Genomic DNA, 27,448 nt, shown 5'->3' with positions numbered 1-27,448 from the left:
ATCAAGATATGCAAGCTCAAAGCAATGTTGTATCTGTGCTCTAGACACAAGTCCATTCCCTAACAGAGACCCTTTGTGAAACAAGGAGAAACATTGCTCAATGTCGTCAAGATATGCATGGTTTTGAAACCAGACTATCAGACATTTGATATGTTGTTCAGGAGCCTAGGGGAAATGAAGGCGAGGGTTATGGTGCTCCATCGGACAATACAGCATGAAAACGTAACAGTCAGGTCAAATGAACTAAGCTTCTGAACTTTTGGTGGTGCATTTATCTGCTAGACTGTTAAGTTTTATGCCAACCTTCCTTTTGTTATATAGTTGTAATTTGTTTTGGTGCGATACAAAATTTATTCTTAACGTGCAGCCACCGCCTGAAGAAAACAGTAAGCCATTTTTGTATAGTGTAGGGTGTTCCCTATATTTGCACTGGTGGCGATCTTTGATGCCGAGTGGATGTAATATGTGCAATCGCCTTAATAGCCTAGCGTTAGTTTCGGCCTTATTTATTTCCTAGTCTTCTTTTTCCCTGGTTTGCTAGTGGCCGCAACTACCATGGGCCATATACGGGCCGTAGGATCCATGGGTCTCCTACGGGCCATCGATAAATGGGCCTGTAATCGGTGGGCCTCGGGCCGTCGGATAAATGGGTCTACATGGGCCATAATCGGGCGTAATTGGTATCGGCCCAGGCCGTTAATAGGCCGTAGGATAGCAAAGGCTTAATTCTGTCACAAGCATAATGGGTCGTTAATGGGCCAGAATATAGGACGGGCTGGAAACGGCGCAACGGTTTAACAGGCCAGAAACGGGCCGACTCTTGCCATGGGCCGAATTTGGCCCATTAGGGTAACAGGCTAGTAATGAGCCGACTCTTGCCATGGGCCGAATTTGGCCCATTAGTGGAACAGGCCAGTAACTGGCCAACTCTTGCCATGGGCCGAATTTGGCCCATTAGGGGAATAGGCCAGTAACGGGCCGGAAGTAATCGAGGGCCGAAAAGGAGCCCAAGAACATATGGGCCGTCAATAGGCCGAAAGCTAACACGGGCTGGAAACGGCCCATGTAAATCACGGGCCGTTAACGGGTATAAAGGAAATTACTGTTCATTACGGGCTAGAGTCACCATGGGCCTTTACCTGGGCCGGCCTATTATGGCACACGAAAATCTTGTGGGCCTTTACCTGGGCCGGCCCATTATGGCCCATGAAATCTTGTGGGCCTTTAGCTGGGCCAGCCCATTATGGTCCGCAAAATCTCATGGGCCTTTAGCTGGGCCGGCCCATCATGGTCCGCAAAATCTTGTGGGACTTTAGTTGGGCCGGCCCATTTAAACTTGTTGGGCCGTGCCACGTGTCGATGTATCATAGGCGCCTTCTGTCCAATGAGTGGATGACATCTATCCCGGCGATGAGCCGACATGTGTTTCCTCTAGCCAATGATGATTTTACACGTGGAAAATCCCCATTGGTCAGGGCTGTTAACGGGTTATCAGATCCAAAACCCGACCAGATAGCCTAACGGCGTTCCGTTACGGTGGATGCCACGTGTCGGTCACCCTTGACGAAAGCACTTCTGTGACGCGCGATTTATCGTCATGGAAGTGGACACTTCCGTGATGATAATTTTGGTAATGTCATGGAACACTTCTACGACAGCACAGGTATGACTATCTTGATTCTGTCATAAATTTGTCATGGATGTACATGCATGACAAAAAAGCGACCTACTGTGACAAACACGTATCATCACGGAAGTGTATTTTGTTTGTAGTGCTTCCATGGTCTCGGATCTGCTTCCCGGAAGCCGACGCCAAGCACAGAAGCACCACCATCGTGGACAATGAACTGACTCCCGTTGCCGACCATGATGCACAGAGGCTGCCGCGACCATCATTCTCCTCCTCGATTGGTTATCACTACTAGGAAAAAGGCTACTAGCAACGCGGGTACCCGCGCTACAGCTAATAGTTAGTAGTAGCGTGGGTGAGACCCACGCTACTACTAACTTTGTTAGTAGTAGCGTGTGCCGCCCACGCTACTGCTATTATAGACTCGCGCTACTACTAATGAAGTAGTAGTAGCGTGCCTATAAAACCGGCGCTACTAGTATCCTAAATACTAGTAGGGCACTTTTTTCCCAACGCTACTAGTAACAAATTAGTAATTAAAAAAATAAAAATAGATGCAATAGTCATGAATGGAGATCAGAGACACGTCCAGTGCAAAATAAATTTCACAGAACCATCTTAACACTAGCAGTGTTCATGGATGCAACATTGAACATCTCAACTCGAAGAGATCACGAGGACGCACACAACCATCATCAAAAGGTTGGTACCTTCCCTAGCGTTTCACCACCAACCTAACCAGACCGCTTCTCTAGATGTATGTACAAAGCGTCGAGGTCCTCCACCTTGAGGAACTCCGGACAATGGCGTCGTCCTCCACCTGGTGACCGGACGGTGGCATCGAGGTTCTCCACCCCGGGGACCTCCTGCGTCATAATCACCTGGACGATAATCTGTATGACGCGGTCGCGGGGCTTCACGGTGAAGTCTACCTCCGAGTAGTTGAAGAGCACGACTCCCATCGGTCCGCAGTAGTCCTCGTCGATCACCCTGCACCCAGTCGAGAAAGTGAAAACTTGTTAGTTCGCGCCCTCGTGCAGATCCAGTAGGGTATTTTCTTCAATTTATGTCTCTTTTAGTCTATTATGAATCTTCAAAACGGAAAACACCTACTAAATGCATACCCTAGCTGTACGTGTTCATGATATCTTCTTGTTTTGGTGCATTCAAGAAATACTAGTGTATTTGAGCTATATATGCTTGAAATATTTGACAGTTAACATCTGTTCAAATTTATCATTTCATGGATAGGGAAATCGCCAACAAAGGACATCACAAAATTGATTCCCACTGCTCTTCAAAACAGGGAATAGGCGAAGTCTATTTTTAATGTTATTTGTCCAGGTCTGCTACCATCTACTTATATACTAATCAAAAGGCAAACCAATCCACTTACGCCCAGTCTGTTAGGACTTAACTTGTACTCCTAACAGTGGGGCTGTAATATTTCCACAAGCGTTCATCTGGGCCTTATCCTACGCCATCTCCAAAGATTTAAAAATGCAAGTGTGGTTCAGATGAAGGTAAGGATAATGAGATACTTGCTTGCAGGAAAAACTCCCATGCTAGCTTGATGATGATGATGTCTCGCTTGATATTCCCTTATCCGCTGAGACGGCACTCTGTCGCCGCTGGCCACCAGCGGCATTCTGCTCAATGGCGGCCAAGGCATGCCTTGTTGCTGTCCAGGAAGCTCGAATCAGGATGGACCTGAGAAGAAACAAAGCACGGTCGTGTGATGTCCTGGCTGAATCAGAGTACGTTGCCTAAGGAAATAAAATGGGCAAAAGGAGGAGCGTACAATAAGCAAAAGTGCAGAACAACATTCACTTGTATAACAACTCCACGTCCATGTGCAGCTCTGCTGCAATGGAGCATTCATTTGCGTAGTGATTTACTGAACCAATTTGAACTTAGTTCAAGCCGAGACTATTTTACAACATCTTATCTTATCCAGAAGAAAAATAACCTATACCAGTATAGTATAACCTATACCAGTATAAGAACATCTTATCTTATCCAGAAGAAAAATAACATATATCCAGAAGATAAAACTACTCTGTATAAAGTCTCTCATTAGCCTCTTGTTAGGTACTTGAATATATTTGGCAAACACAAATCTCAGAGCCAATTAACACATCGCCAGCGTGTATTTCAAGATACAGAGCAGATAGGGTAATCAAAAAATGTATCCCCATGTTCATCAATTTACTAGCAAAGAAACTAGAGCAGAAGGTTCAGAGCAGAGCACCTGCATGAAGGAGTTAGAAGGGAGGATTCCCGAAGTGAGATTCACCCCACGACGAAGGGGCCAATCTCCCCGGCCCGCATGCCGCGAGCGATCTCGTTGGCGACCAGCAGGCATGCCGACACCCACCAGGCGAGCACAGCCCACACCATGTCCACCATGTACGCCACCAGCCCCCATGGCATGGTCATCCTTCCACTTCCTTGCTCTGCCTAGCCTTAGCGTTCCTTACTTTGCTGGCGTTGCTGTTGTAGTTGCAGGCAAAGCAATTTTCAAATGGGATTCACACCAACAGCAGTACAACAAGTAGAATCAGCTAGCAATTACTAAAGGAAGAATAAGAAAAAACAAATAAGAAGTTTAATTAGCTAGTCGTACAAAATAAACCTTTGAGATGGATGGATGCCCTGTTCATTCAGATGTGAAGATTGATCAGCTCAATCATGGTGAAGAAGTTGGGTTGCCCGATGCAGATGCACCCACTGAAGAAATATACAGCAATTTGACTTTCAGTAAAAATTTACCCTGGCGCTTTAATCTTACTATCTATTGAAACTGACCCTCATGTTTTAATCTTAATGCTCCCCTAAGTTCCCCATATACGCATCTGCATATAGCTTTAGGATTCAGACGAACAAAAAGTCTTCTGAGATGCCACATTTTATTTTCATCAGTTAGCTACAAAACTCTCTACATATAGGCATACCAATTTTACTCAAAAACAACAATACAACAAGCAGAATCAGATAGCGGTGATTAATCCCCTTTGCAATTAATGAAGGAGGAAAAACAAATCAGAAGTGTACTTAGCTAGAGAATGAACCTTTGAGATGCCCTGTTCATTCAGATCTGGCAAGAGAACAGCTGAATCATGGGGACGACGCCGACGGCGGAGAAGAAGCGGGGGTGTCAGGCGGACGGCAACGACGCGTTCCCTCCCATGCATCTCCTCTGGCTCAGCTGCTACTTCCTGTGCGTTGCCTCCCGGAGCAGGATTTGAGCTCCTTGTCCGGCGCGCACAACAGCTCAGCTCCTCCTCTGTTGCGCCGTCACCGGGAATGGCAGATCCTCCCCCGGCGCCCTCGCTCTGTCCCCCCCGGCGTCCCCCATGGCCATGGGCAGCAGGAGCCGCCTCCGCGGCACCAGCAGCGCCGACACGGCGCGCAGCGGGCCGCAGGCAAAGGAGGCGGCGGAGGAGCGGGATGAAGTGGTGCGAGAGCGCGGTGGAGAAGAGGGTGGCCATGTAGGAACTGCAACCATGTCGGATCTGGATGGAGGGGCGGAGCTTGGGGGAATATTGCGCACGACCGATGCTCGCCGGAACTGGCCGGGGTGGGTGGTGGAGGCGGCGAGGAGATCGTGGGGAGAGGAGCCAGGGTGGGGTGGACCGAGGAACACTGGTTTTTAGTCATGTGTTCGTGGTGGGGTGGGAGTGTGGGTCGGGCCGGGGTGGACACGCTTAGTAGTAGCGTGGGGGTCTTACCTGCGCTACTACTACTTACTTAGTAGTAGCGTCGGTTTTATACCCCTCGCTACTACTATGGCCTATCCGCGGGGCATTGTTGGACACCACTTAGTAGCAGCGCGGGTTTATACCCCTCGCTACTACTATCAACTTAGTAGTAGCGCGGTTTTTATACCATTTTTAAACCGCGCTACTGCTAAACTTCTGTGTAGAAGGTTTTCCCTAGTAGTGTATGTGTGTATTGAATCACTTAGAAGTACACGTGAAGTTCCAATTCTGTTCATACCAATCCTTCAAATTTCTTGGTTGCTATTGTTTCGGTAAAAGTAATTGGTTATAGCCTCCATTGTCCAACAGAATATCAGCTTGTAATTATGCGTCGCTCCTGTATCGCGCTGTGCTTGGGTAGGTTCTTCATCGGCAACCAATAGTGTGGAAAATGATGTATAGTTTTTTAGAACTAGCAAGATGCCCATGCATTGCACGGAACATCAAGAGGCATTTGTATGAGTATTTTATCTTGTAGGAGAAAAGGATGAACGAGGGAAGGCCTTATTTGCAAATCTAGAGAGGGGTGTGGGTATCTTTCTGCAAAATTGCCATAGTTTCCTTCCTATCCGTCGGATATAGATCGGACGGCCTATATTGTAGGATGGTAGGCACACCATCATCACCAACTATGTTTTTTATCAGAGTAGAGAAACTAGCAAGATGCCCATGCGTTGCACAGAACATCAAGATGCATTTATATGAGTAGTTTATCTTGTGGGAGACAAGGATGAACGCAGGAAGGCCTTATCTGCAAATTTGATGACGGTTACGGGTATGTTATTGCAAAATTGCCATAGTTTCCTTCCTATCTGTCAGATATAGATTGGACGGCCTATATTGCAGGATGGCAGGCACACCGTCATCACCAACTCTATTTTTTATAAGAGTAGAGATAGAGATAGAGAAAAAAGTAGAAAAAAAGAGTAGAGAGTAGAGAAGTAGAGATAAATTTTAAATATAAAACAAATATAACAGTAGAGAAGAGAGTAGAGATAAATATTAAATATTAAATAAATATAATGGAAGAGAAGAGAGTAGAGATAGCAGGGACGTCGGGAAAGGATCGCGCGCGCATAGGAAAAAGCGGCCGGGCGCGCGGCGTCCAGCGCGCTTTATAAAATCCAACGCCCTCCTACCGCTCTGTGCTTTGCCACCGCTCTCTCCCCGCTCTGTGCCTCGCCACCGGTCCCTTCCCGCTCTGTGCCTTGCCACCGCTCTCTCCCCGCTCTATGCCTCGCCACCGCTCTCTCCCCGCTCTGCGCCTCGCCACCGCTCTTTCCCCGCTCTTTCTCACCTCGCCGCCGCCACGCCACCATGCCGCCGCATCGTCGGGAAACTTGGGGATACCGCGGCATCCGCGCGCGCCCCTCTGGCGGCTTCTTCGCCGAGATCCGGTTCCGCGGGACGCGTCGCGGCCTCGGCAATTTCGACACCGCCAACGAGGCCGCCCGCATGTACGACGTGGCGGCGTGGCACCTCCGGTGGCCTCATAGAACATTGAACTTCCCCAACGTGCCGACGCGGGAGCGGGCGCAGGAGCTCGCGCCTCTACCACGGCTTATCACCGACGAGGATCGTCCCGACAACCGGAGGTGAGAGCACCGTATCGGCATCGTCGAGATGGACGGGGAAGCCATGGTGCTGTGGCGCCAACACTTCCCGCATGACATCATCAATGAGGGCGAGTTATACGTGCTAAGGAAAGCAGAGAGGGAGAAGAGGAGGGCGGAGCGAGCCGCCTATCGCGAGGACAAGCATACACGAAAAGCTAACGCTCAATTCAACATGGGGCTAGGAGCAGCGTCGCCCTGGGAATGCGACGACAATCGGTATCTTCACGCCTACATTGAGACGTCGGAGGAGGACATCACCGAGGAGGAGGAGTTGAACTATCTATTTTTTTATCTATCTATGCTATATCTATGCTGAGAACTATCTATGTCTCTACTCTCTAGTCTCTACTCTCTATCTCTACTTCTCGATCTCAGCACTATAAACGCTTTTTAAATCGCCGCGTGTTGCGCTTCTATTGGAGATGCTCTAACATGGCAGACGAGTGCTTTAATGCTGCCCACAAGATGCGTGAGTATTACTAGTATATTTTTCTTTCCATGTTGAGATTTTAAAACCACGAGTGCAAACATGCAGAGCAGCAATGAAGACCAAATGTGGGATCTTGGGGACATCTTCAAGGAGTGTGCCAAGTTAAAGAGGAGCTGCACCGAACCTATAAAACAAGCTTTGGTAAGTAACACCCTTTCAATTACTTTCGTTTAGCCTCATGTTCTTTGATGTTTATATGTTGTAGTTTCTATTTCTCTTAGCCTCGTGTTCTTCGATGTGTAATAAGAAGAGTCTTAATCATCCTAGTGCTTTCGTTTTTAGCTTGATGTAGGAAGTGGGTGTTCTCACCTTGTAGTCTGTTTTTATATTTTTCCTTTAGAATTCACTTCTCCGGTCCTGTTTATCTGGCTTCTACTAAATGGATCTGGGTTGCTCTAAGTATTGATCTGAAAAAGAAGTAACTTCGTGTCAGGATGCAGTTCCTGCAAGGAGGGAAGTATGGTCAACCTCGAGATCATGTTTCCAAAATGAGGTTGGATTACACACAAGGTGCCAGTTCCCTAATGATGCTGGATTACAGACAAGCCAGATGGAGACGTCAACTGTTCGTGTCGTCGTGGCTTTAGTAAAGGCTGAAAGAAAGCGTGCAGCAGCCCTTGAGAATGTAGCTGAGTTCCTTAAGAAGCAAAAAGAGCAATTCGATGCTCTCTTCACCCAAGCGAAAGAAGAGATGGAAGAAGCCAGAAAGAAGCTAGCAGAGGCAGAGCAGGCTAGGCGTCTCCTTCTATCTAAAACTATTGTCAATACAAATTTTCCTTCATAATAGCTAGGTTCAAATGTTTATCCAGTTAGCATGCCTGTTGTGATGTCCGTGCATCTACTGATGTGGCACAAAATAATTTTTTTTCGGGTCATGTAATAACAGCAATTACTTTCCAAACAATAACAGACGAAGCATTGGACATGGTATAGTTCACACACAAACCCAACATTCCAAGTTCAACTTGCACATCAAACTCATGTTCACAGATATCTTCACATTCATAGATAATGTCCACAACCGTGATTCACTTGAAAGCCAAAAAAATGTGAGGAGAGTTATAAATAAAGAAAAACCTCTAGTTCCTATTACCAGTGCGAGCACAACAAGTCAAGAACATGCGTAATTAATTATATTTTGGTCATTTTTTGACTAATTGCAAATAACTTCTAGAAGCAGGTATAATTTCTAATGCCGGCCGCGGCTGGGGTCCATGATGTTTTGAGCCAAACCGGGCAACACACCGGGTGCATATGCCGGCGACGCGGTGGTCGTAGCATTCGTGGGTTCAGAGCGGCGGCGGCTCCCGTGGTCTACTATTCCTTGGTGTAAGCAATGGCCGCAAACGTGTTGGCCACCTCCGCCAACATGTCGCGGTTCCGCCAACATCTGCGTCGTATGGCGCGGCCAACCACAGTGCATTGGACGTCGTGGTCCGCCATGTGCCGGCGTGCAGCAACTGGCCACTCCTCTGTGAGCAGGCTTGGAGCATCGAGTTGATGCGCCAAGGGCCAGCTTGGAGCAGTGGCTTGCTCCTCCGCTTGCCTACCTGCAGCCTCGCCCATCGTACTGATGGCCTGGGGCGGGGAGGGAGGTGGGGCAACGAGTTGCCTGGCTTGTCGGGCACCAATCCGGCTTTTATGCCAGAGAACTCATCTTCCTGCTCACTGCATGTTATGGAGAGTGTGGAGAAAATGGTGCAAGGAGGATATGGGGAGCAGCGGTGTGGTGCGGTTCTTGCCAGGCGTCTGGCCTCATTTAAATATCGAGCGGATGAGAGGAGCCAACCGCCGACGTTGTGTTCTAAAATGCCAGCTGGCTCGCGGAAGGACGTGTTGCCGGCACACGCGCGGATGAATTGGAGGCAGGCGGGGCAGTCTGAAGCCGGTTGCATGTGGCGAGGAGGCGTGTTCAGCCTGGCCTGCCATGAGTGGGGCCCTCTTGGCCGGCGCACTGATTCAATGCCTGCGCTATGAGAAGTTGTGTGCGTGTCAGAGAAATCACTACCTCCAGTCCTTTTTTGTTTGGGTATAACAAAATCTCGTTTTCCATTCACATTTCACAAGTAACTAGCAAGATGCACGTGCGTTGCACGTAACATCAAGATGCATTTGTATGACTGGTTTATCTTGTGAGAGAAAAGGATGAACGAGGGAAGGCCTTATTTGCAAATCTAGAGAGGTGTGTGCGTACCTTTTTTGCAAAATTGCCATAGTTTCCTTCCTATCCGTCAGATATAAATCGGATGGCCTATATTGCAGGATGGCAGGCACACCATCATCACCAACTCTGTTTTTTATAAGAGTGTAGAAATTCGTGGACAAACTTTGACCCAAAATACGATGGGGACTAGTAAACCAGGACGGAGGTAGTAGTTTTTTTATCAAAGAAGGGTTTCCCCCTTCGGATTTTCATTACTAAAACCAACATCTAAACCATAGTATTTGCCCTAGAACTACCAGGTTCAACATCTCGCAACATAAACCCATACAACCATACGCCAAGGAGGTAGTAGTTATGAATTCCATTTTTGCTCCATACCAATCGTTCTAAAAACTACTTAAGTACTTATAACACGCCCTTGAAAATCAGAACTCTTACCCCGCTAAAAAATGATATTTTAAACGTGGCTACTCGATCTGTGGCAACTAGCGAGCCACCGCCTCCAGGTCGTTCATCTCTGGTCCAGACCATCAACTCCTACGGATCAAATTGTCACACGAGCTGACTATTCCTACAAAGGTGTGCTCCACCACGTACTCGGTACCCGCGCATGCAGCAATCGTGCACCTAGGGTTTTAGGGTTTATTTTTTAACGTGGCCTTTATGTAACTCTCATGCGTGTGAGACAGTAAGAGACCGACTGCGTGCGTGCGCCTCTTCTCTTCATATATGTACTCCAGCGTTTGTCTGTTGTCCAAAAAATTATACAGTAGTAATAACTACTAGCACTGTGGCAATGCGTTGCAACACGATCAAAGTAGATTAATACATATTCACCGATATGATAGAAAAAAGAGTCTAGTTTCGAAAGACTTGTATAACTAAAAATATCTTCTGTTTCACTCAAAATATATTCCTTTGGCGGTTTTGATGAGATAAGGGAGGAATGTTGTTGATTTCAAGATTCGAGAAGTGGTATATCTCTAATTTCTATTCTTACTAGCAAGATGCCCATGCGTTGCACGGAACATCAAGATCTTGTGGGAGAAAAGGATGGACGAGGGAAGGCCTTATCTGCAAATGTGGAGAGGAGTGCGGGTAAATTGCCATAGTTTCCTTCCTATCCGTTAGATATAGATCGGATGACCTATATTGCAGGATGGCAGGCACACCATCATCACCGACTATGATTTTTATAAGAGTTCGAGATAAAAAAATAGAGTTGGTGATGATGGTGTGCCTGCCATCCTGCTATATAGGCCGTCCGATTTATATCTAATGGATAGGAAGGAAACTATGGCAATTTTGCAAAAAGATACCCACAGCCCTCTCCACATTTGCAAATAAGGTCTTCCCTCGTTCATCCTTTTCTCCCACAAGATAAACTACTCATACAAATGCATCTTGATGTTTCGTGCAACGCATGGGCATCTTGCTAGTTGTTGCAAAAAGCCCATATGTGTGTGTGTTGTGTGTGTGAGGGAGAGGGGAAGAGGAGGAGGACGGAGTACATGTGTGACAAAGACACAAAGAGCGTGTGTGCGAGAGGTATCGGCTTAAAATGAGGCGATAGTGTGTGTGTGTGCATGATCGAGAGGGCGTGTCTCAAGAAGGGACGAAAAATCTACATAGATACAAGGAGTGCGAGAGAGACATGTATGCGATAGTGGAAGCACGAGTGTGTGGGTGTATAAACCTATCTGGAGGCTAGTCGATCAATGATGTGAGAGAAATACGAGTCGGGGGTGCGAAAGCGAGAGTTTTGTGTGTGTGTGTGTGAGAGAGAGAGAGAGACGATAGTCGGGAAGGGGAGTGGGCGCAGGAGCTGTGTGTGTGTGAGAGAGAGAGCGGGGGAGGGGGGAGTTTGTATGATCGGTAAACAAATGAATAATGTCAGTTTATAACTGGGATGGAGACGTAAAGGAGACCCCAACAAATGTTGTGTCTGCAGGAGAGAGTAATTTTAGTGGTATGAGTCATATCTAGAGACATATAGGGTGTGTGAGATAACCCCATAGAGAGAAAGACAAAGTGAAAGACGAGCGAGACTGTGTGTGTGGCGGTGAAAAAGAAAGCTTAGGTACCTAGTGATACCAGAGAACGGTAGAGACGTGAGAGATAATGAAAACCGTGTAATGTATAATGATAGGCAGAGTGTGATACTTCTCAAGGGAGACGTCGAGAGACCATGTTTGCAAAGATAGGAGAAACATGAAGTGAGCGTGCGGCTGAGCTGGGGAAAAGAGAATGATAGCTACATGAAGGAGCATGCCAAAGAGATGGGCGTGAAAGGAATCAACATAAAAGGGATTGAAATATTTGAATTCGAGATGATGATACATGTAATTCATACTTGAACCAAAATTGAGCTATCAAACATGCATACTCATATAAATTCACATTCATCTATGTTATTTAATATGTAGATATTACTGATCCATCCATTTTAGTAGAACATAATTTGGTTTAATTTTTTTTGAATTAAACCTTATGATTTTGAGATCATTGTATTTTTAAATCATATTATATACATATAAAGGTGAAGAATTCTATGTTATGCTTTTGAAAGTATATATAAAAATTGATGTATATAGAATATTATTCGAATCGCAAATGGATCCTGGCCGAACAAAAATAGAATACAAACTGGATTTGAATTTAGTTGGCACGGTAAACATGCACTTTTGCTCTGCAAAAATTTGAACGAAGCGGGGAAAGTCGCAGTAACCGCCCGAAACCAAAATCTGCGAGATGGAAATTATTGCCTATCCTGACACGCAAAGCCTATCGGCTCGATTTCTATAGGTTTTGATAGGGGTAGGTTTGTAAGTTCACTCAAACGTGACATACCCGCCTCTCACCCGGATTCATACATGGTGGGCACCAAAACACAGTGTCTCCTCGGCCGAAATCGACTCCCTCCCTGTCGTCGTTTTGTCATGGCAGATGTCCTCGTGAAAGGACTTAGTCGTGGAGCCATCGCAACGGGTTAGCTTGAAGGGGTTAAAGCGGACACAGGGACGCAAGAGAGTTTATACTAGTTCGGCCCTTCGATGAAGGTAAAAGCCTATGTCTAGTTGTGATGGAATTGATGGGGTTTCGATGACTAGGGAGCAAACAAGCTTCGCCTAAGTCTCGAGTTGTTGTCTGTTGTCCTTGAACTGCCGCCGGGTCGTCCCCCGTATATACATGGGTGACGCCCGTCGGTTTACAGAGTCCCAACACTGGCTCATATACGTGTTCGGTTTGGTCTCTACTTATTCCTAACTTACAATACAAGTTTACATACCGACGCCGGTTTATGGCTACAGGCCTTAAACCGATCATGGGCTTTAAGCCCTCATCTACCTTCATGGGCTTTAACATACTTAACTACTGATGAAGTTAACCCGGCCCAGATAGGCCAGTTTACGCCCAGTAGTAATATCACCAACATTAGGCCCCACATTGATTTGAACAGGTTCATGTCAATCCTATAGCAAAAAACTTCATCTTCAACATCTTCTTGTAGTTTGTTGAACCGCCGTGATGTCCTCTTCTCTGGTCGTTGTAAACCGGCGTGAAGTCACATGTTATAAAGAAACTTATCCATGATACCTTTTTTGTTTAATAGGTCTGCGACAATTGAGGCGACAGCTTCGTTTCCAAACCCACAGTCCCTTGATTTTCGCGCCTGACACATGTCCCTTGCCTTATAAATAGGACCGAAGGGTCATTTATTTTTCTCCTTCGTGCCCTTCTGCTTCGTCTTCCCCGCGTCGTCCAGCTTCGGAGCTCCGCCGCCATCGACGACCTCTTCTCCAACCTTGGCCGCTGCATCACCCTGATTGTACCAGAGCATCGCGGCGACCTTCTGTTTCTTCCTCGGCTCCGGTGAGTTCTTCACCTTTTCCTCCGTAGATCTGTTCTAGGGTTTCCAAGTTCTTTAGTGTTCATCGTCTGCTTCGTAGTCATATGATAGATCTTAGATGAACCTGTGAACCTTTGCTCTGTGTAGCGGTAGTTTTTAGCATCCGCCTTCACTTACATGCCTCAAGACCATAGATCTACCTGTATCTCTGCCCATTGATTCGGTACTGTTCTTTTTTTGAACCTTGAATATTTTCCTTCTTTTCTGAACTTGCTTCAGATCCGTCGCTGTAGAGGAATCTTGTGAAATCTGTTTCTGTACACTTATCCATCCGCAATCTCAACTGTTTCAGTGCTTAGATCTGGCGGTTTAACTTGGTGTAGAAAAAATTAACAAACCGGTATATATCATTAGTCCCCTTGTTGAACCGCCAGATGCTGTTGCTTCATAAAACTCCAGTTTAGATAGAGCTGTCTCCGGTTTAACATTGTACATACCAGTGTACTTTAATCAATGCATTCTTGAACCGGAATCACCTATCTTGTAGATTTCATCATGGCCAAGCAAGTATATGAGTGCAACTGGGTTCCTTCTCGCGTCACAGAGACTCAACTGAACAATTTAGTCCTGATCGGCGCTTTAGGCAGCAAAAACACCATCCATTGGAGGGTCCCTGGCAAAGAATGCCCTCCCACACCTCAAGAAGGAGAGGTTGTCATTTTCATAGATCACTTAGCCCGGGGCTTTAAGCCGCCTGGTTCTAAATTTTACCGGGATGTTTGGGCCGATTTTCAACTCCGCCCACAAGACACTGGCCCCAATTCTGTTACAAACATGTGTCACTTCCAAGTGCTCTGTGAGGTGTTCTTTCAAGAGGAGCCCACAGTTGAGTTGTTCAGAGACTGCTTCCATCTAAACCGCCTCACTGAGTTTACTGACGGTTCCAATACGGAATTGGGTGGTGTGGCAATTCCGAAAAGGAAAGAGGTCACATACCCTCACGCCAAACTGCACAGCCATCCCAAAGAGTGGAATCAAACATGGTTCTATTGCAAAGACACCTCCCCTGTTGGTGAAAATCCTTTGCCTGGCTTTCGTGCGGAGCGGCTTAGCAATACACACCCCTTTCCGCAAAGGTTGACTGCCAAGGAGAGAAGCAAATACGCTCCTCAACTATCCAAGCTCAGAGCCTTCATGGCCAACGGTTTAACAGGGGTTGATCTCGCTCGCTGTTGGATATCGTGGAGCATACTGCCCCTTAGTCAGCGCTCCGGTTTGATGTGCGAGTATACTGGCAGTGTTGATGACCCACTGCGACATGCTAACATCCAGCTCACCGACGAAGAAATCACAGAGGCTGTGAATAAAATGCTGAATGAACCGGAACACGTCTGTGCTCGAACCGGCCTGCTTCCCTTCTATGCCACCAACAAACCGCCAGCTGTAAGAGTTTGATTTTTCTTTTTACTGAACCTGTTATTGATATATCTGGTCATTGTTTAATATCAGTGTCTGTTTAAACAGGGTAATGATCCATTTTGGAGCAAGAAACTTCCACAGGAGAAGCCAGAAAAAACAGACAAACTGGAACGACCAACCCGGCCAAAGACTAAAGTCGTGAAACGGCCTGCTCATAAGAAGAAAACCACTGCATCTTCTGATCCGGCCCCTGATGATGATGTGGGTAATCCAGACCTTGAGGTAGAGCTCGACTCACTTGGCTTATTTTTCATGCGCCTTATTGATGATGATATTTGTCAGGATGATGCCGAAGCCAGCCATGCTGATGCTGCAGAGGTAATTACTCTCTCTTCCGATTCAGACCCTTTGCCTTCACTAAAAATCCGTCAGGAAAACCGGAAGGTTAAATTTTCTCATCCTCTTGCTTACTTGGATCCCAAATTTCCTATGAAGACCCAACAGCACGAAGCTCGCCGCACAACCCGGCACAGTGGCCAGGTAGTTACCTCCGCCGGTTTTACCGAATAGTCCGATTCGGAAACGCCGTTCAGAGGTCTCTAATTTGCTTGTCAGTGCTTGTCCTAAAGCGGGCTGTTTTCGTCAACCTCTTAATCCATCTGACTCCGATTATCAGGTTACTTCCCACTCATCCTCTGGAGAGTCATCGGCTACTCAGCTGCCACCGCTCAAAACGGTGCTTGGGTAAGCTATACTTATCATCATATTTCTGGTACATCACCTTGTAACATATGCTGTATTTTGACTTTGTTATTCCTTTCAGGGCCAAGCCTAGGCCGATCAAGAAGGCTCGCCTAGATAAAGCGGCCGAGGAGGACACCGTCCCTGAATCGGGTAAAACACCAGATCTTGAAGCGGCTATTCATGAAGATATACCCAATGATCCACCACAGCAGGATGACGATTTTATTGCTGAAGAAAGGCCTATTGATGCCTCAGGCCCTGTCAACCAGCCCACAAGCCCCATCCGGTTTGGGAGATCCACCAGTCCATCCCAGCCTGCTGACAAACCGACTGCGCCAGTGCAAACCGGTGACTCTAAGGATGATGAAGTTGTAATTACTGGTATTGGCCGTACAGAGCCCACCAATCCTGTTGCTTTACCCAAGCATACCGTCAAAGAAGAATTTGCTGCCATGGGCAAAGGCAAGTGGAATGTTGACTTGGCGACCTATGCTGCTCTGAATGCCCAAGATCTTCATCCTGGCTATCTGAACCGGCTGTATACCAGCCATGATTATGAAGCTGGTCTGGTGAATATGATGAAAGGGAAATTTGAGGTAACTTCCATGTGCTTTTCCCTGCTTGGACATTTCAATCTTGTTAATTCTCCTAGCCCCCAAGGGCCGGTTTAGAATCTTCATTCAAACCGGGACTTGCTAATATAAATCTCCATACTTCGGAATTCGCTGATGTAGCCCCCAAGGGCCGGTTCAACTTAGCGTAGTTAAACCGGGACTTTAAGTAATTGTCATTAGCCCCCAAGTGCCAAGTTGAATACTTGTATTGATCTTGGGACTTTAGAATCTATTGAAAGATTAAGATCAAATATACATTAGCCCCCAAGGGCCAAGTGCATAACTTGTTATGTGGTTGGTACTTCAATTGTTGTACTGCTTGCGGAATCATATATCTGTCTGTATGCAGGCTGAGCTGAAGACAAAAGAAAACCAAGTCGCCGATCTCCAAGAAAATCTGATATCCCAACAAGCTGAAACCTCCAAAGCAAAAGAGGAATTAACCAGCGCTTTAAGCGCCATGGAACAGCTTAAGGAGGGTTTCAAGAAAAAACGGGCAGATTAGGCCACTGAAAAATCCGCTTTAACCAAACGAGCAGAAGATGCCGAGGCTGCACTGAAACCGGTGGTGGACGAACTGACCAGCATAAAGTGGCATGTGCATGCCATGACCGCTGCTATCTTTGGTAAGCTGGCTTGATTTCTGGATTGATTCGGCCGTCTTATAGAGCTGTCGGTTTGTTAACCCTTTGTAATATTTCAGGGACACGCATTGGTCACTTGGGGTCAGATGTGCGGAAGAAATTGAAAGCCGCCTACACATTGATCGAACAACTGTACACTGGTGCACAGCGGATCATATGTACTGCATCCCACAACAATCCGGTGCCCACTTTGATTCAGGACACCCTAAAGAGACTGTCGATGCTTCCTGCCCGGGTTGAAGAGCTAAAGAAATCTGCTGCACGAACTGGTGCAATCAATGCCTTAATCCGGGCAAAAGCTTGGGTGCCAGATTTTGATCCTGTTGAAGCGGCTCAGGGCTATCCCAGCTTGAAGGAAGATGGGTCAGAATTTAGTGAAGCGGATCTGCGAGCAATAAACCGGGAGGTGCGTCCGCTAGCTTGTCAATTGGTTGAAGAAGCAAACTTGTCTCATTATCAAGCCCAATATGACAACCAAAATAAGCGAGTAGCTGCACCAATTCCTAAAGCGGAAAATCTTATCCCTCCAATCCGTAAGCATACTTACGCTTCCGATATTGAACCGTCGTTGCTGATCCATGATGAAGCTGTCTTTCAAGCATTAATGGGAATCGACTGGACAACTGTTGATTTCCAGCCGCTGGGTAGAGAAGCTGAAGTTGAAGTGGCGCGGGATGACCCACAACCATCAGGCCAGGCTGGTGACCAAGCTTGAACCGGAAGCCGGTTTAAACTGCTTCTCCTTTGCGAAAAAACAATGATCTTATTTTGGGCACCGTGTTGCCTTGTAATAGGCTAGCCGATACTCTTAACTTTGATATGCCTTCGTGCATAATTACTACAACTTGTTCTTCCTTTGGGTGATGCACTTTCCAAAGTATTTTCTGTAATACAAAAAATCTTAAAGTGCCACCGCAGTTGTACCGTCAGGCGAAGTATGATGTCTGCATATATGAAATCAAAATATCTGAAATTTAAGCATATGATCAAATCTTTGGGATACATAATACCTGCCATCATTGGGCATGAAGTTGGCTTGGCCAATCTTGAAGCGGAGGTTTATAAACCCACACTGTTGGAGGAGATAGCAACTCCTGTATATATATAATGCTGGTTTACCATGTAAACCATGCCGGGTTATAATAAAACACCGTGCTACTCCTTAATAGGATGTTTATAAAAAATCAAACCGGGCAAATAGTCTCCGGATTAAAAATGGACCGTGTTCCGTCAATTGACAGTTTGAACAGGCTTAAAACTTTGTCGATTTAAAAAACGCAACAAAAAGAAAGAAATATCTATCAAAGAAAAATGTGAAGCAAAGGCAATGATAAAACCGTTTGCAAAAAGAGGCTTTATTTGAGCCGATCAGATGGCGTTACCATGGTCGGACACGACCAAGCTCCCGATAGGTGTAGCTATGGTTCAAGTCGGCCAGGTCCCCAAATGAAACCGTGGCATTTATGCCGATCAAGAGGCGTGGCAATGGTTCGGGTTCGACCAAGCCCCCAAGTGATTCTGTGGCCTTAGGCCGATCAAGAGGCGTGACTGGTTCAGACGTGACCAAGTCCCCAAGTGATCTGGTCGCTCTCGCCTATCAAGAGGTGTTGCATTGGTTCGGACACGACCAAGCCCCCAAGTGATATAACATGATGCTTTGAAAAGCTAACTCAAGGGGTAAACCGGAGGCCGCTTTAGAACAACTCCGTGTAACCACACATGATGTAAAAGAACAGATACCCCGCTTTAGCTGAGGTTCCGGTTTATTATATTTAATCATAATATATACATTGTCGTAATATGTACATAAGTAGAGCCAATGGCTCAGGTATAGTAAGGCCGAAGATGAGCTATGTTCCACGGCCTGTTGGTCTCCTCCTCTGATGTACGTGAGTCTTTATGCTCTCGAATATAGATCAGATAGTATGACCCATTGTGAAGATTCTTGCTGACCACGAAAGGTCCCTCCCAAGGTGGGGATAGCTTATGCATATCAGTCTGATCTTGGATGAGCCGAAGCACCAAATCTCCTTCCTGAAAGGTTCTGGTTCTGACTCGGCGACTGTGATAACGACGAAGATCCTGTTGGTAAATCGCCGAGCGGGCGGCTGCTATGTCACGTTCTTCATCTAACGGGTCCAAAGCGTCTTGCCGTGTTGTCTCGTTGTCCGCTTCAACATAAGCCGCCACACGAGGTGAGTCATGACGGATATCACTTGGGAGAACCGCCTCCGCTCCGTAGACCATGAAGAACGGCGTCTATCATGTTGATCTGTTGGGTGTAGTATTGATGCTCCATAACACAGATGGTAACTCTTCTACCCAACAACCCGGTGTTCTCTGCAAAGGAACCATAAGCCGGGGCTTGATGCCTCTCAAGATCTCTTGATTAGCCCTTTCTGCTTGACCATTGGACTGTGGGTGTGCCACTGATGAAACGTCAAGCCGGATGTGCTCCCGTTCGCAGAACTCCTTCATGGCACCCTTGGACAAATTGGTACCATTATCTGTGATGATACTGTGTGGAAAGCCAAACCGGAAAATCACTTTTTTGATGATCTGAACCGTCGTGGCCGCATCACACTTGCTAACAGGTTCTGCCTCCACCCACTTTGTAAACTTGTCAACCGCCACCAGGAGGTGGGTCTTCTTATCTTTGGACCTTTTGAAAGGCCCAACCATATCCATCCCCCAAGTCGCAAACGGCCAAGTAATTGGAATCATTCTCAATTCTTGAGCCGGCACATGAGCACGTCTTGAAAACTTTTGGCAACCATCACATCGTCTGACCAGATCCTCCGCATCAGCATGAGCAGTTAACCAATAGAAGCCATGGCGAAACGCTTTAGCCACCAAAGATATTGAACCGGCGTGGTGACCACAATCTCCTTCGTGGATCTCACGCAAAATTTCACAGCCTTCTTCAGGAGACACACAACGTTGAAACGCCCCTGATACACTGCAATGATGCAACTCGCCATTGACAATAGTCATGGACTTGGACCGCCGGATTATCTGTCGGGCCAGAGTCTCATCCTCTGGTAACTCGCCCCGGTTCATGTACGCCAGGTAAGGAAGCGTCCAATCCGGAATGACATGAAGAGCTGCCACCAATTGAGCCTCCGGATCAGGAATAGCCAAATCCGCTTCACCAGGGAGCTTGACCGACGGGTTGTGCAGCATATCCAGAAAAACATTGGGCGGGACCGGTTTGCACTGAGAGCCCAGCCATCTTAAAGCGTCCACCGCTTCATTCTTCCGTCGGTCCACGTGGTCCACCTGATAGCCTTTAAAGTGACCTGCAACAATATCCACCTCACGACGATATGCTGCCATGAGTGGGTCCTTGGAATCCCAAGTGCCAGATACTTGTTGAGCCACGAGGTCCGAGTCACCGAAGCACTTAACTCGACTTAGATTCATCTCCTTAGCCATCCGGAGACCATGGAGCAAGGCTTCATACTTAGCTGCATTGTTAGTACAAGGGAACATTAAGTGGAGAACGTAACAAAACTTATCACCTCGTGGGGAAGTTAATAGGACTCCAGCCCCCGAGCCTTCCAATTGCCTGGATCCGTCAAAATGGATGGTCCAATATGTGTGATCCGGCTTTTCAGGTGCTTGAAGTTCCATCCAATCATTGATGAAATCAACAAGTGCTTGAGACTTAACCGATGTCCGAGGCACATACTTCAATCTGTGCGGCCCAAGCTCTATAGCCCACTTGGCAATCCGGCCAGTCGCTTCCCGGTTCTGGATGATATCCCCCAAGGGAGCAGAACTGACCACCGTAATGGGGTGCCCTTGGAAGTATTGCTTAAGCTTTCGGCTTGCCATAAAAACTCCATATACCAGCTTCTGCCAATGCGGATACCTTTGCTTGGACTCAATGAGTACCTCGCTGATGTAATAGACCGGACGTTGAACCGGATGCTCCTTACCTTCCTCTTTTCGCTCCACCACAATAGCCACACTGACCGCATGAGCATTAGCAGCCACATATAGCAGCAACGGCTCCTTTTCAATGGGAGCAGCGAGCATAGGCGGATTGGCCAATTGCCGCTTTAAGTCCTCAAATGCTTTATCAGCAGCAGAACTCCAGACGAATTGATCCATCTTCTTCAACATCTGATACAAAGGGATTGCCTTCTCACCAAGGCGGCTGATAAACCGGCTTAACGCAGCAATCCGGCCTGCCAAGTGTTGAACATCATTGATACACTTCGGTTTAGCCAGGGAGGTGATGGCTATGATCTTCTCCGGATTAGCCTCAATTCCCCTGTTGGACACCAGAAAACCCAATAACTTGCCTGCCGGTACACCAAAGACACACTTGGCCGGATTAAGCATCATCTTGTACGTCCTCAGGTTATCAAAGGTTTCCTTCAAGTCGTCAACCAGAGTCTCCTTCTCCCTGGACTTAACCATGATATCATCCACGTAAGCATGTTGAAAGTGCGTTATATCGACTAGAGGGGGGGTGAATAGGCGATTTTTATGAAAGTCTTCAAAACTTGGGAGTTATGAAGACAAACAGTGAAGATTATGCCTATTACTATGCAGCGGAAGTTAGATTACACTAGGCCAGCCATGGTCATGTATTCAATAGAGTGAAAGCACAGTGACAAACAGCTTCAGTGTAATAAGGATCAAGTAGGAAGAAGTTATGAAGCCAAACAGATCATGCATTCACGTTGTGAAGACAAATGATAAAGCAAGCACGCAATGACTTCACAATGAGTAACAGCAAGAGAAGGAAGTGAAGATGAAACCAGTGACTCGTTGAAGACAATGATATGTTGGACCAGTTCCAGTTGCTGTGACAACTGTACGTCTGGTTGGAGCGGCTAGGTATTTAAACCTTAGGACACACAGTCCCGGACACCCAGTCCTGAACACACAGTTCAGGACACCAAGTCCTCACCGTAATCTCCTTGAGCTATGGTCACTTAGTCCTCGCCCAATCACTCTGGTAAGTCTTCAAGGTAGACTCCCAAACCTTCACAGACTTCGTTCACTGGCAATCCACAATGTCTCTTGGATGCTCTGAACGCGACGCCTAACCGTCTGGAGGATTCACAGTCCTCAAGTGTAATAAGTCTTCAGATCACACAGACAAGAAGACTTAAGTGATGCCCAATTTACTCTGGCTCTGGGTGGTTAGGGCTTTTCTCCTCACTAGGAATTTTCTCTCAAAGGCTTCGAGGTGGGTTGCTCTCAAACGACAAAAGCCGTGCACTGAAATCTAAGCAGCCAACTGTTTATGGTTGTGGGGGTGGGCTATTTATAGCCACTTGGCAACCCGACCTGATTTGTCCGAAATGACCCTGGGTCACTAAGGAACTGACACTTGTCTCAACGGTCAGATTTCGAACTCTCATGGCAACTTTACTTGGGCTACAAGCAAAGCTGACTTGTCCGGCTCTGGACAAGATTTGCTCTCATTGTCTTCACTCGAAGACATAGGTTTTTGATTTAGGCATCACTTAAGTCATTCTGACTTGTTCTCCTGGACCCCACTTAACAGTACGGTGGTTCCTATGACTCAACAAAAATGAAAAGAACTACGAAAGATCTAAGTCTTCGAGTTCCATAGGCTTCATAACGTGTCTTCTGTTGTCATAGTCTTCAATGTGAATATCTTCATATACCACCTTTGACTTCAATGTCTTCATTCATTTTTAGGGGTCATCTCTGGTAGTAAACCGAATCAATGAGGGACTTCTACCTGTGTTTTCCTGCAATTCTCACAAACACATTAGTCCCTCAACTAGGTTTGTTGTCAATACTCCAAAACCAACTAGGGGTGGCACTAGATGCACTTACACATGTACATTACGGCCAATCTGCTTGTGAAGACAATTTTGTACACACCGTTGATAAGTTGCCTGGGCACTCTTGAGCCCAAAGGGCATAGACACATAGCAGAAGGCTCCAAAGGGAGTTATGAATGTCGTCTTCTCCTGGTCCTTAACTGCCATTTTGATCTGATGATAGCCAGAATATGCATCCAAAAAACTTAAACGCTCACAACCCGTCATAGCATCAATAATTTGATCAATACGGGGGAGGGTAAAAGGATCTTCTGGACAAGCCTTATTAAGATCTATGTAATCCAACACACATGCGCCAGGTGCCGTTTTTCTTAAGGACCAGCACCGGATTGGCAAGCCACTTAGGGTGAAAAACTTCAACAATAAAGCCAGCTGCTAAAAGCCTGGCTACCTCTTCTCCAATCGCCTTGCGTCTTTCTTCGTTAAACCGGCAGAGGAACTGTTTCACCGGTTTGTATTTAGGATCCACATTAAGGGTGTGCTCAGCGAGTTGCCTCGGTACACCTGGCATGTCAGAGGGCTTCCATGCAAAAATGTCCTGATTCTCACGGATGAACTCGATGAGCGCGCTTTCCTATTTCGGATCCAAGTTGGCACTGATGCTAAACTGCTTGGATGAATCGCCAGGTACGAAGTCAACAAGCTTAGTTTCTGCTGCCGATTTGAACTTCAGGGCCAGATCATGCTCCGTAGTTGGCTTTTTTAATGGAGTCATGTCCGCCGAATCAACATTGTCCTTATAATACTTCAGCTCCTCGGTGGCACAAACCGACTCTGCGTAGGCCGCATCTCCTTCCTCGCACTCCAAAGCGATTTTACGGCTTTCGTGAACCGTTATTGTCCCCTTGTGACCCGGCATCTTGAGTTGCAAATACACATAACAAGGCCGTGCCATAAACTTGGCGTAGGCCGGTCGCCCAAACAGGGCGTGATATGGACTTTGGATTTTCACCACTTCAAACGTCAATGTTTCCGACCTGGAATCATGATCATCTCCAAAGGCCACTTCTAGAGCTATCTTACCAACAGGATATGCTGACTTGCCAGGTACCACACCGTGGAACACCGTATTGGACGGTTTGAGATTTTTATCTGTTAGTCCCATACGACGGAAGGTCTCATAGTACAAGATATTAATGCTGCTCCCTCCATCCATGAACACCTTGGTGAACTTGTAACCTCCCACCTGAGGCGCCACCACCAGAGCCAACTGACCCGGATTATCAACCTGGGGAGGGTGATCCTCTCTGCTCCATATGATTGGCTGTTCAGACCAGCGTAGATAACGGGGCACGGCCGGTTCAACAGAGTTGACTGCCCGCCTCTGACCCTTCCGGTCTCGCTTGTCCAAGCTAGTGGTGAAGACATGGTACTGCCCACTATTCAACTGCTTTGGGTTGCTCTGGTAACCTGACTGTTGCTGCTGCTGGTTGTAACCACCCTGGTTGTTTTGATTATTTTGATTGTTATGTCCGCCCGGATTACCATTAAATCCTGAACCGGAATTTCCTCCACCGTAACCCGGCCCGGATCCTGAGCCACTGCCGGAGCCGTGATCATACCGGAAAGCATTAGAATTCTTGAACTCCTGCATAATGAAGCAATCCTTCCAAAGGTGGTTTGCTGGCACCTCCTTCGTCCCATGCTTTGGACAGGGCTGGTTCAATAGATAATTTAAGTGGTCCGGGTTAGGGTTAGGCGCTCCACCGCGATTCGGCGGTTTACCCTTGCGTCGCTGACCATTGTCCTACACGTTGGTATTAGCCACGAAGTCCATGTTGCCATCCGCTTTACGCTTGCCTCCGCTACCGTTACCTCCCGAGTGATGCTGCTGACCTTTGGAGTTGCTGTTCTTCTTTCCCTTCCCTGTCTTGTCATCATCAGACTCGGGATCCTTGGTACTATCAGAATCAGCATATTTTACCAAAGCAGCCATGAGGGTCCCCATGTCAGTGCAATGTCGCTTCATCCGTCCTAACTTCAGCTTTAGGGGCCCAAACCGGCAATTGCCTTCTAGGGTTATAACCGCGGTGTCAGCATTGATGCGGTCTGATGTATGCAGAACCTGCGAGACCCGGCGCACCCAATGAGTCGTCAATTCTCCTTCCTCCTGGACACAGGCAGCTAAGTCCACTATCGACATAGGCTGCTTACATGTATCCTTGAAGTTACTGATAAACCGGGCTCGTAATTGGGCCCATGAACTGATAGAATTGGCTGGTAAGCTTTTTAACCAAGTGCGGGCCGTTCCTTCAAGCATCATGGTGAAGTACTTCACACATGCCGCATCATCCACATCAAGCATCTCCATGGCCATCTCATAGCTCTCCACCCATGTCTCCGGGGATTCATCCGCCGTGTAATTTGGTACCTTGCGCGGGCCCTTGAAATCCTTGGGCAGGCGCACATTGCGTAAAGCGGGGACAAGGCAAGGCACCCCCAAAGAACTAGAAGTAACACCAGGTTCAACCGAGATAGTTGGACGAACCGGCGTAAGCTGCCGAGCCTGATACTGTGCGGCTAACTCGGCCTCCCTACACGCTCGGGCCCGGTCCACCACTTCCTGAGCTTTATCAGCACCACCCGCCGGGTTGTTGCCGCGGGGTGCTCCACGTCGTTCATTACTTGACACTGCCGGTTCATCCATATGCCTGCTATAGCTCCGGCTTGGATGAGGGGTCGAGTGGATCCGGTCGCGGCTGTACGAGTATGCTTCCTGTTGGACCAAAGCTGTCCTAAGAAGCTCCTTGACCCGTCGCGTCTCTACCGCCTGCGGCGAGTCACCTTCAATTGGAATGGCCTCCAGCCGTGCAGCAGCGGCAACAAGATTGTCCATTGGGTTGGAGTAGTGACCCGGAGGTGTTGAAACAGCCTGAGGTATAACAGTGTTTTGACGAGGCGGATTCATCAGACGGGGCTGAACCGGCGCGCCAGTCCCAGGAGCTTCCGCCCGGTTTCCCTCCAGCGGATTACTGGTTCCTGCTCCTGGGGTGTTGAAAAGGTCTCTGGCCTCGAAAACCGAAGGCAAATGGGATCGGTACTTCCTCTTCATGACTTCATGCGACGCGTTCTGGTCCAACATGAGCCTGTAGGCTTGTGCGTCTAAAGCGGCCCGCTCTGTGGTCATCCTGGCATTCTCTGTGGTCATCCTGGCATCCTGGCATCCCCAACACTCCCCGATTCATACACGGTGGGCGCCAAAAACAAACTCTCGTCGGCAAATATTTGGTGTATGCGAGATTACTATCCTATCCCCAACCGACTAATATTGCTGTGATGTAGGAAATTTTAAACGGGGGCAAAGTTTGTAAATTTCCCCGCATTTGGGACAAGCACGCCCTGAAGACATGGTTCCCCCTTCCTCTCTCCCTCCATTTCCCCTTTCGTACTCCGTGGGCGCCAAAACACCATCTCCACCCCAGCCTCCTCCGTCCGCCACCCCATTCACCGCCGTCCTCCTTCACCATGCCGGAGCTGATACCCCGACGCCGTCGTCCATTACAAGAGATCGACCTCACTCATCCGCGGCTTCGGACCGGGATCCTTGCATCCCGTCCTCTCGCTTCATCCCCGCAGTCGTCCACCTTCGTAGCGCCGCTCCTACGACCGTCTCGTCCACCGCACCCAACCGCCACCGTCTACCCTCCTACATCTGCTTCCACGCCGCCGACAGCCATCGCTACCGCAGCACCGTCAAATTCTCAGCAGATTCATACACGGCGCCGCACCAGAGGCGGTACTCTTTCGTATTTGCTAAACTTATTTATCGCAGCAAGAAAATAGATCGCCACTGCTTTACTCTGATTTCTTGTCCATCAGTTACTTGCTAGTTGAAAGCAAACATTGATTGCGAAGTTGCCTTTGTCCGGTTTGCACCTTCAGATCCGCCATGGCATGCTCAACACTATACTCGTAATACTTATGGTTTTCCCCTTTTATATTCCACACTAGTTAAATGACAGTAGACTAAATTTCAAAATTGGGCCAGTCAATTTTTCAGAGCTCGCCGGAGTTTGCCGGTGCGAAGGAAGGGGCTCGTGTTGGGACGGTGGTTGTGGGGGGCGGTGGTGGGGCCTCGCCGAACGAAGAAAACTCGACGCGGGTGAGGGCGGGGGTGGCGGAGGAACACAGCCGGTGGGGGCGGTTCAGGGGAGGGCAGGGAGTCGGGGCCGGTGGTTCGGCGGCGGCCCGTGCTGTATTCTGTATGGGAAGAATCAGAGACGAGGAAGAAGAAGGGTTAGGAGACGTAGGATCTTCATCCAACCACCTGAAATGGTCGACTGACCCAAATGACAAAAGTCACGCGACTTGCATGCAGACATGCCTTTATATTCAATACCATCATCGTACCTACTTAGCACTGCTCCTGAATCCATCAAGCTAAACAATGTGCCACTCATAATTCCAAATATGTTGCTCAAATACGAATCTGATATGATGCTGATATTACTAAAACAGATAACATGTAATTGGTCAGCTAATGTTCCTACTTTACTTTTGAAAAGCACGTCCACCACATATAGAGAGACAACAGGGAGTTGCATTCTTAATGTGCTCTGGTTCATCATGTGTGGGCACTCTGCCACGAACATTTTATTATCCAAAATCTGATTGCTCTTCTTTAGCATGTTCCTCTTCCGTTCTTTTTTAATAAGTACTCTCTCCATTCCTAAATACAAGTC

General features: G+C 47.5%; 1 protein-coding gene across 1 annotated transcript; it reads right to left on the bottom strand.

Annotated features, from left to right (window-relative positions):
- Positions 1–4,271: 4,271 nt before the first annotated feature.
- Positions 4,272–5,291, bottom strand: LOC125534282. The gene is made up of 2 exons (XM_048697544.1): positions 4,702–5,291; positions 4,272–4,360 (listed from the first exon to the last, which is right to left on the bottom strand). Exons 1-2 carry the CDS (start codon positions 5,119–5,121, stop codon positions 4,316–4,318), a joined length of 465 nt encoding a protein of 154 aa, XP_048553501.1. The 5' UTR covers positions 5,122–5,291; the 3' UTR covers positions 4,272–4,315.
- Between the last annotated feature and the right edge of the window lie 22,157 nt (positions 5,292–27,448).

This window comes from Triticum urartu, chromosome 2, assembly GCF_003073215.2.
Source record: "Triticum urartu cultivar G1812 chromosome 2, Tu2.1, whole genome shotgun sequence".
NCBI classification, from domain to species: Eukaryota; Viridiplantae; Streptophyta; class Magnoliopsida; order Poales; family Poaceae; genus Triticum; species Triticum urartu.
Note: the sequence above shows the minus strand (reverse complement) of the source record. Positions and strands in the feature narration are given on the sequence as shown.